The sequence below is a fragment of the Galleria mellonella genome, unplaced genomic scaffold (genome assembly GCF_026898425.1).
Source record: "Galleria mellonella isolate WM207_F2 unplaced genomic scaffold, CSIRO_AGI_GalMel_v1 utg132, whole genome shotgun sequence".
Lineage (NCBI taxonomy): Eukaryota > Metazoa > Arthropoda > Insecta > Lepidoptera > Pyralidae > Galleria > Galleria mellonella.
The window spans coordinates 5,017,725-5,028,905 of record NW_026441989.1 but is presented as its reverse complement, the minus strand read 5'-3'; the positions used below and the strand labels follow the sequence as shown (position 1 = coordinate 5,028,905).

The window sequence follows — 11,181 nt, the reverse complement described above, 5'->3', positions numbered from 1 at the left end:
GTCGCCAATCACGCCTATCTCCCCTCCGCAGGGCCGGCGGTGCACTGAAGGCGGCCAATGGCGCGCACGGGGCGGAGCTGAGCGAGCTCTCCGGCCTGCTCCACGCGGGGCTCGTGAAGCGCGAGCCTGAAGACCTGAGCCGCAAGGTGGTCGACGAGCCCGAGCCGCACGCGCTCAAGCCGCCGCGACATAAGGTGCGTCACACGTCCGCACGCTGCCGTCGCGCGCGCACGCACTCACACACTATCTTTACCGGTCACTCATGTATTATTTATCGCGGTTAGTGTACGATGCGCCGAGCAGCGCGCTCGCGACGCACTAGCCGCGCCCGCCTGCGCCCTAATCCGGCCGGTCAGTGCTGCCCGCCAAGTATCCGCCGATGCTGGCGATTCAGAAGGACCTTTACCGCATCCCGGAATATTTCCGCTTTCCTCGCTTTTCGTGAACGTGTGACATTCGAATAATCCTAGTGTACGTGAAGCTGTGAACTGTGATTTGACGCGGCATGTACGCGTCGACGTTGAGAAGCGGACAGTTGTCGTGGGAGAACGCGTGTAACAGACGCGTGTGTCCGCAGGTGGCGGTCGGTGAGCACAGCGAAGCGGCCTCGCCGTCCCCGGTGCCGTCGCGGGCCTCTTCGGCCGGCTCGCTGCTACCTGACGCTGCCATGTATGCAGCGCAGATGTTCGCGCCGCCTGGCACCCCAAGCCCTACTCCCTATGGTGAACAATATTCGCGTCAACCTGCGGCCTTCACCGGCGAACCTTATTATAGAGAGTACTTTGTCGCTGATGGTTACCAGCAAAGGGCTGCGCCGCCCTATGGAGATGCAGAGTCGGCTCCGCCTTCCGCCTTTGGTGACCGATATGCGGCACCTCGATATCACAGCAAAAGTGTGATCGCAGCCGCGGGCCTGACAGTGGATCTGCCATCACCTGACAGCGGCATTGGAGCGGATGCTGTCACTCCTCGCGATCATACTGCCGTTCAGCAGGTCGGTGCCACGACTACGACGGACATGGGCGCGGGCGGGCAGGCTTCATACACTCACAACACTTACTCGTAAACACACACCAACATTCAATAGCTTTATGTCAGTTGCGGAAATAATGATGCATCTACCTACTCATTGATTTTTCACTGTTCTTTATATCTTATTTTGTTTTCCTAATAATAACAAAAGATACGAACATCAATACCACATCTATTTTCAAACTTAAAAACGGATGATAATTCTTATATTGATTATCATTAATGCTGTAACAGCATGACAGCTGAAGCCCACCCGCGCTTACGTACGTCATTGTAACATAATCTAGAGTAAACAAAGGTTAAGGGATTAGTTTTAGTATATAATTAATATAAAAACTTATTTTTGTTAATTTACATATATCTAATTATCGTAACAAGACGCCTACTGGACTCCAACATGAAATAAGCAAATGAGCAATATATTCTAATAATGCATCATATTAGAATGCAAACGACAATAAGTATTGGATAAATTGCAGTTATGTAGGTAGAATAGACATAATGGCTAGGTTCCGTTAATTACTGCTCCATTGATGTTGGTTCAGACAATAGGTTTCAGACACCACGCGAGACCTTCGAGCAAATACATCAAACGCCCAGCATTCAACTTAAAATTTATGGGTTTACACATTAAAATAACAAATTGACATGACTATAATCAGGTTAAAGCTAAGTGGTTTTGAAGGACAGCTTGGCTTCAAGGCGCGGCGATCACGAGCAAAATAACACTACAACGATCTAGATACTTATCCTTTTGTTACATACTTATGTTAAGGGTATTTCTCTGATTTAGTGCAAATTTTACGAAATTGAGAGAAAAAAATATGTAGATTTTTTTTATATTCCTGTGAAAAAAACGTTAAAAGCATACTTTATTCATGCAATACATATGAAATTGTACCCTATATTTATAAAGATATCAATCAACGAATTTTTTACTGTGGAAGGTAATGAGAACATAGTTCTGTCACAATTCAAAATTCGTTTTTTTAGGACACAATCTTTAATTATAGATTACATGTTCTTCGGTATGTGTATATATATATATATATATATATATATATATATATATATATATATATATATATATATATATATATACGCACAAATAATATACACTTTTATACAGTGTAAATTATTTGTATTTTACATTACTTGGATGATTGGATGAAAAACAAATATATTTACTCGGGTTAAAGTAGCTATTCTATACTATAAATAGCTGTATTAGCTCTGTATAACTGAAGGAAATCGATGCCAATGAAATTGCGGATAATAAATTAGGATTATAATTAATAAGGATTCGAATTAATCATTCTAGTCGTTCCTCACGAATAAATTGCATATTAATTTAAAAGATGCGAATTATGTTTATGTCACCATTTAAACAAATTTAAAACAGTAATTACACACATCAATCATTCATTGAACGTAATTAAAAAATAATGGACCGCACCTTTGTTATTGATATATATTCATATCGTTTTATAGTATTTCAAATAATACACCTTCGCTCTTGTTACTGTTAACTATCTCAGTGACAAGCACATGTTCGATGCAGGCAGAGGAGAATATCATAAACATGATGTTTTAACAAATTCTTGGGAACTAATTTATTTTGTTGTAGTGAGTGTAGATATCATAATATAAAATGTAAATAATGTACATTCGTATTCCTTTTTATATACTTACAGCATTCCATTAAATAGTATGCTGTATAACCTTGAGCTGAAATTTTACTTTTTTACTTTGTTTCACTTGTCTCGAGAAGTATATTGAAGGTAATGAAATTTACAGATGTAAAATGTTTTCATTCATTAATTTAGCTCTATAACTGGTTATTCTACATGGAACATATCCATATGTAATTTATTAAAATAATTATTTGAAGGTCTTAGGTTACGTAGTTTCTTTAAAAATTAGACGAACATGTAATTTGCACTAAATCAGAGTAATACCCTTAAAGTTACTACCTGGATTAGTAGACACCTAGATTGGTAGCCTGTTTATAAATATCAAGTGTATTCATGCTAGTATACTTCGCGCAATAAATGTCTATAAAGTAAAAACATAATTAAATATTAGTTTAATAGTAAAACAAAGCGTATCATCATACGCATAATCCAGATTTAACGATTTATATCAGTTTTGTGCAATCAGCCCCAGAATTAAAAACCTATCTAATGACGTTGAAGCGTTATCAACGATGTTTTAATGTGGAACCATTATCATAAATTAGTGGCCAATTAGATTTAATTTATGGAAAATTGTGACGTAAAAAATAACTTCATTCCGTTTGTTTGTTGGTTTGTTCGTTGTTTTCCATTCATTCATACTCTTGGTTTTAAGTTTTTCCTTTCTGTTTCAAAATTTGATATAGTTATATGTTACGGTTAAATTAACAAAATAGGCTTACATTAAAATTTATCTCTGACGTAATTATATCCTACATTTGTGCTAACATACGTACGTACTACGTATGTACGTGCTAACATACATACATTTGTGCATAATAAACGCTATTATGTAGATTACAATTTTGTATCTACTTTCAAATGTATATTTTTAAACTTGACTATTAATTAGATTAAATTAGAATAAGTAATCGGACCACGTAAATTCACGTCATAATATATCTAATGATTTCATCATCGTCAATGTCTTCGTTGATATACTAGGTGAAATAGAAATCATCAGCATTCATTTAAGCGAGTGTTCTACCAGATAAATTGTAACTTTGCAAAAAACATGAGTTAATTAATGACAAAAATGAAACTTTCATACTGATATGACATGTTCAGCTACTAAGTTAATATTAACTATGTCTTGCGATTAGCGATGCTGAGGTACAGGCAATTATAAAAACATTTCAAGAGCCATACATTTCTCTAATACTTAATACTCTGTATTGATAAATAACTTCAACGCTAAACTAGGTAAAATGAAAGACGACGAGACGAGCATGGGGAACTTAGGTATCGGGTATCGAAATCTTAGGCGACTACAATTGTCTGACTTCAAATAGAAGGAGAAACTCCTTCTTTCAAAACCGCCACATAGAAAATCGACCTGGCTTACCCCGAAGGATACACAAAAAATTAAATAGACTTCATCATGACGACTAATCGCTATTTGTTCAATGACGTCTCAGTGTTCGACAAGTTGAAATTTACGCTCTGACCTTCGTATGTCCTTATCAATCTTTAGAACCTCGAGAGTTTCCAATTCGAATTGTCAAAAACGCTGTCAGCGTTTGGTGACGGTGGTACAGCGAGCGATATCAACGATAATTTAGTGGAAACTATCCAAGGAGTAGGAGCTAAATTTTGTAAGCTTTAACGTTAAAAAAAACCCAAAAAGTATCTGATCACACTCTAGATCTCTAGGAAATAGCGAGAATTATGTTTCCAATCTTTAACGTCTGCATCAGAATATAGGCAAATCTCCAAGTGTATACGGCATGACATACGCCAGTTTAATACTATATATATATTGAACAGGCAATGCAGTGGGATCAAGGCTCCAAAGATTAATAGATAGATATAGATGATCTCAATAGATTTGCCTATTGAGCGAAGCCAACTGACAAAGTTGAAGACCCACATCGGTAATATAATTTCCGACACATCTGACATTTTGGGTGACATTTAGAAGTTCTATGGACAGATGTACACAACGTCGTTAACGACGCATACTATCGCGAATAACTACCAAAGAGTGAAGTCACCCGATACCGACGATATCCCGTACGTCAGTTTGCAGGAGATTGAAATGGCTCTCAAACAGCTTAAAAATAGCAAGGCTCCGGGGGAATACGGAATAACAGCAGAGTTTTTGAGAATGGGTGGAAAACTGGTACTCGTATTCAGAGGCTATTTTATTTCAACATCCATAATGATGCTATGCCCGAGGTGTGTAACAAAAGTGTAGTGATCCTGTTCTTCAAGAAGGGTGACAATACCCTGATAAGAACGATAGACTGATATCCCTTCTAAATTACGTCTACGTATTGTTTTCGAGAGTCTTGCCCAGTCGTCTTACATGCAAATTCGACGACTTCCAACCATCTGAATAAGCTGGCTTCCAAAATGGCTTTAGCACTATAGATCACATACTTATGCTATGACAGATTATACTGAAAACCGAATATAATTTAATATAATATAAATATATAGTATAATCTGCCACTATGTCTGACGTTTGTGGACTATGAGAAAGCTTTTTATTTGGTTTAGACATGGGCGGTACTACAATCTTTCTAGCGATGTTAGATTGGCTGTAGATACGAGTATATCGAAGTCTTGATGCCCATGTACATGAAGGCTACAGAATCAAAGTTCTAATCCATCCCAGTGCAGAAAAGTGTAAGATAGGGTGACGTTATATCCTCGAAACCCTTCATAGTTGCATTGGAAGATGCTTTATAACTTCTGGACTGGAAAAAGTATGATATAAATATCAATGGCGAATACATCACTCACCTTCGATTTGCCGATGATATAGTAATCAGGGCGAAATCCCTTGAGGACTTCAATACTATACTCAATGACCTCAATAGTGCTTCCCAAAGGTCTTAAGATGAACATGGACAAGACTAAAATCTAAAAATAGTGCGTACTAAGTACATATTTATTTGCTAATCAACTGAAAAACTATTTTGCTATTAATGAATACAAACGACTAGTGATATGTAATAAGTCAATCACTGTTCTATCCATATACCGACAATTGTTTTCAGAACACTGAGTGTAGATACATCTTGTAATTTTTTTAAGAGTATCACTAATGTAGGCCTCCCCGCTACAATATATTTAATTTTCAGTTAGGCAGCTGTAATCTCGTTTATGTGAAATCTTATACGAGTATCTCTTACAATAAATATGACAGTGAAATTACTGTACAGGGTCTCATGTAATTCCAGGAGGGTCAATACTAAAAACATTGTCATACATAAAAATTTAAATGTATGTATGTATGTAATATTTTTACTATCAACTTAGTTACACTCGTATGATTTTTGTTAAAGATCTTAGGATATTTACCATATAACTTCTTTATAATCCGAAATATTATAGAACGATCCCTGTCTAACTGAAATAAGCACATGCCTAAAGATTGTTACTTATGACAAGCTATGGGAAGCCCTATGCTCAGCAGTAATTAATTAATAGGTAAAACAATAATGATGAAACTATGTAATAACAGTGTTTATTGATATCTTAATAATGAAGTACAATAAACGTAACATTATGTTACTGTACGTAGCAAAAATTTTTTATTTGCTAGACAAATTATTAAAATTTTTATTAATTCTGAATTTAATAAATTCATTCATTTAATAAATAATGTGGTAACAAAAATTTATACATTACAGTTTATACATTTTATGAATGGTTTTCTAAGTTTTTATCTATGGGTTCTGCAACACTTGGAACCACGATATATATAAGAGTAGATATATGATATGAGTGATATAGGTAAACAAACGAATTAATAAGTTTTCCTTCTTTTTAGTTAATTTTATGAAAATTCTGTTTATAATATATGTTTGAAAAACACAGGTAAAAATTAATCGATCGATCGATTTGAAAATCAATCGCATTTTCAATCTTATTTAAGATCGTTTTAAATAGATATGTAGGTAGTATCAATTATTATTGAGAAATATAAGGGTAATGTTTAACATTACCGATCGGCAATCGCATCTAATTACTTTACTAGGAATGATAGATAGTCGCAAGCATGTACTTTTTATTATAAGTTAGTATGAAAATGTTGGAGTTTAGTATCGATTTCGTGCCTTCCAAAATGTTCACCGAAAATCTTTTAACGTCTATTATAATAATTTCTTTGCAGTTAAGAAAACAATAATTATATCTATAAAATTTAAAATAAGTCATTGCAATCCTGGAGTGGTTTAGACCATGTTATTTAATCATACATCAGCATCATACATATTTTAAAATGATACGTGAAAATACTTGAGACTCATTCTACATTTCAGGGAATTATTATAATGTATTATAACATTTTGTATTTTGCATATTTTTATCGTATAATTTATTATATAATATATAGATATTATATTATGTTTTTTTACATATTAACACATACACACAATAGTAAATTAAGTGCATTACCTACATTTTATACACCAGTTGATACACCACCAAGAGATGAGATAGTTATAATATGATTAGTTACGATAATCATCGTAGCTTTAGAGAATTGTAATTATTTAATAAAATCCTGTATACCTATATCAAATGAAACCATTCTATTTAAAAGAAATATGAATCGATAAACGATAAAAATTTTTGAATTTCCGTAGTAATTAATCTTTTGGAAAGGTGTTTATATTCCCTGGTAGAATACTTCCCTTTCTGCCAGAGATTTTGATATTTTCAATTCCATTCTGTAAATTTCTAGCCTATAGTTTCTTTCTGCCTCTTTCTATATGTGGGTATACCGTATACAATTTAGTTTCTTTCCGCGCAGTCGTTCGACTACACCGTAATCTGCCAGCAGCCCGGTGTGGCGGAAGACGGCCGGGGTACACCCTCGGCTCACCACTCGCCTGCTCAACCTCCAAGAACGCGACCCTGGCACGATTTTGGTAGACAAAATGATGCGGACAAGATACAAATACCTAAGCTGTAAGTATCAATACTTTTATATAATGATATGAAATTAAAATGAAATTAATTTTTGTAAAAAAAAAAACAACTCTAATTTAATTTAAAGTTACAGCATTAGATAATATTATATAAATGTTAACGGTAAGATTATAAAAAAATTCCTAAGAAATATAGCGAAATACTCTCGTGCTTAAGCGATTTGTAACCTATTTGTGGACAATTTCATCATCATCGTCATCAGTGAGATAGTAGTACGAGGTCTGTCCGGAAAGTTCGTATAAAAGTGTTCTGGAATGCGAGAAAGAGGAGTGGGGAGGCCAGGTAAGCGCAGGACCCCTTCCTTATGTCCCTAACAATGCTTCAGTTCTGGTCTGACCGCCGTGCGGTGCGAACTGGCTTGTCACGCCATCTGTGAAGTTACCTCTTAACGAAACCCCGTCGGCATGGAGCCCGCTTCCGTTGAAGAGCAGCGCGTCGTAATCAAGTTTCTCTCGAAACTCGGCAAGAATGGCCGTGAAAGCAAAGAGTGGAAGACATCCGGGGAACCACGAACAAAAAAATCAAGAAAATCCCGCTCAAATGTCAAGACAATGTTGATTGTTTTTTTCGATGTTCGGGGGATTGTCCATCAAGAATTCGTCCCTCCAGGCCAGACAGTTGATGGAAAATTCTACGTCGATGTGCTCAGACGCCTCAAAGCTCGTGTGGCACGAGTTCGTCCAGAATTGGCGCGAGAGGGGCGTTGGATTCTTCACCACGACAATGCCCCTGCCCACACCTCTCTTGTTGTCCGTGAGTTTTTGAGTAAAAATTCCATTACGGTGACCGAACACCCCCTATTTGCCGGATTTGGCCCCGTGTGACTTCTTCTTGTTCCCAAAAACCAAATTGGTACTTCGGGGGCGGCATTTGGGGGACATAAATGAGATAAAAAAAGCTACGACGGGGCAGCTGAGAAACCTACAACCAGAGGACTTTCAAGGAGCCTTCTCACAGTGGAAACGGCGTTGGCACAAGTGCATTATGTCACAGGGGGAGTACTTTGAAGGGGATAAAATTGATTTACCTGAATAATTGTAAAATAAAATTTTTAAAAAACTTTTATACGTACTTTCCGGACAAACCTCGTATGCCTGCTTATATTGAATTACAATAAACTCTGCAATATATTATATTAAATACAATCGATTGGGTAACTACTGCACATAGTCGTAAATATAACTATTTTTATATTATTAATGTGTTCTTAAATATTAATGTTGTGATTTAAAATTCTATATATATTTTAAATACGACCGTGTCCAAACCGTAAACTCACTTATTTTACAGATTATGGTCGGAGATACACTAATATCTACACAAACATAATACACAATTCATTTAATAAAAATAAAATTATTCATCAATTTGTTATTCATATCATAGAGTTAAAGAAAAAATAATCCTGTTTGTAAAAATAAAAAAAAACAATGTCTTTTTTATTCGAAACTAAAGTCTGCAAAATAAAATTCTATGGTATTATTCACTAAAAGTAAAAAAAAAAAAATATTCGTATCGATAAGCTGCTCAATTTCAGCCAAATCTCCATCTGCAAATTCCTAGCTACTTTTCGATTGTATACTATATTAACCTCAAAAGTCACATTTCATAGTTTTTATGCTAAAACTTGTATCACTTAATTCTTTAACATTGGTTTCGATGTTTGTGTAGGTACATAGATTAGTGATTTCATAATACTTGGTTGGTTGTGCTCGCATGCCCGCTATGTGCAAGAACCTTTACTAAAAAGATTGACTATGTAAGCCACATCCGAGTACACCGACGCCAACAATAGATAAAATAATAGCCGCCTATGTAGACAATTAATTAATAATACTGGAGTCAAAGAGGTCGTCGTGACCGAAAACGTCTTACTTATTAGTAGTACTTTTGCTGCATTATTTCGTAAACAAAATTTCGTAATCAGTTAAATACTTGTACACTGCGAAAAACCGTACCTCTAAACGCTAACAAATATTTCAATTTCATTGAAATATTTCCGAAATAAATTTTCGATATCTTTTATTGCAAAGTGACTGTTTTTTTTTTTAAGTAAATTGTAGGTATATCAACAAGACATTATAAATATTATTGGCCTTATTATGTATCTATTAAGCTAGATTTTGATAAAATATGATTCCTAGAGCCATTAATATTTATGTTGATTCAATAGTTTAATATTAATATACGTATTTATCTGAAAAATCTGTAAAAACGGTATTTGGAATTTAATTTACATATTTTCCATATGTTATTCTATTTATAAAAGTATTATTTTGTATTCTTACGAATTCTGTATGAATATAAAATGGAACAAAACGTACAGTAAACTGTCGTAAATTGATAGCGTAAACATACAAAACAATTTTATCAAACCGTTTTCCTGTGTGTAACAATGTAATTTGTTAGTATGAGCAGCTAGGCACCAGCTAACATTTCTAGCGACTGTTGACCGACCACTTTGCACCTTCTGGGCTGTTATAGTGTACCCTTTTCTAAGTACGATGCTTTGTTCCGAACACCCATTCAAAGTAGATTCGAATTAACGTTCAGTTTGAGACGCTTAAATCAAATAATTTAACTATCGGATGTATATTTCAATAGTATTAAAATTTCAATAGTTCTTTAATATCATATTTATAATACTGACCCATTATAAAAATTTAATATGTATCTATGTTTATTAAATCGTATAAATTGTGAGACTTAAATTTAAATGTACAAGGCACAATTAAATATCTGAGGTTACTATTTTTGTCTAAAGTATATTAAAAAACCTAATTCTCTGAAAGATTACCATTTCAAACTTAACATATATTTGTTTAGTATATAGAATGAATAAATAATATGGCGTATCTAATAATTTATGATAAAGTTAAGTAAACACTTTGTAGTTATGTATAGGTAATGTCCTCCTTAATTGAGGAAGGCATTAATTACATTATTATTTTATTGGGCATTTAAGGCGTTACGCATATTTGTAATATTAGTCATGTTTGTGAGTTCATTTTCGTCATATTATATTAATTAAAAAAAACTTTTATCAAAAATTAAAGGACAATTTGGAGATTTATAGACAGATGAAATGTATAATTTTAGTATAACTACGTGTATATAATTGTGGATTTATTGTAATATTTTTATTTATTAACTTATTCAGCTTTGCTTCTTACTAATTACATTTGCTATTTTTACACAAGTCTAGTTAGTAATCATTCTAAATTTTTCGCATACAACATCTAATTTATATAATAATTACAGTGATAGTTCAGTACTTTACAGAAAATAAGTATACCCTAATGGCTCACACTGAATTTTTACATGATTTCTTGAATTTGACATTCGGTAACTCTTAATTGATTCAATATTTACTTTATAATCTCCATAACCTTTGAAGAATGTGTAGTTGCCATCTGTACATAATGTGGTATTATATTAGCACATATGGCATGTAGGTATAGTGCTCTAGGTT

The 11,181-nt window shown here is 34.5% G+C and overlaps 1 protein-coding gene across 5 annotated transcripts in view; it reads left to right on the top strand.

The window, feature by feature from the left end:
- Positions 1 to 11,181, top strand: part of LOC113518530 (protein grainyhead) — a 139,382-nt gene that overhangs the window by 92,331 nt on the left and 35,870 nt on the right. For 4 of the 5 annotated variants that reach the window (XM_052901367.1, XM_026903506.3, XM_026903505.3 and 1 more), the window contains 3 exons: positions 32 to 194; positions 578 to 994; positions 7,531 to 7,688. In XM_052901367.1, the coding sequence (XP_052757327.1) occupies positions 32 to 194; positions 578 to 994; positions 7,531 to 7,688 (738 nt within the window). The remainder of the gene's footprint in view (positions 1 to 31; positions 195 to 577; positions 995 to 7,530; positions 7,689 to 11,181) is intronic. The other variant, XM_026903507.3, reaches the window with a different exon arrangement.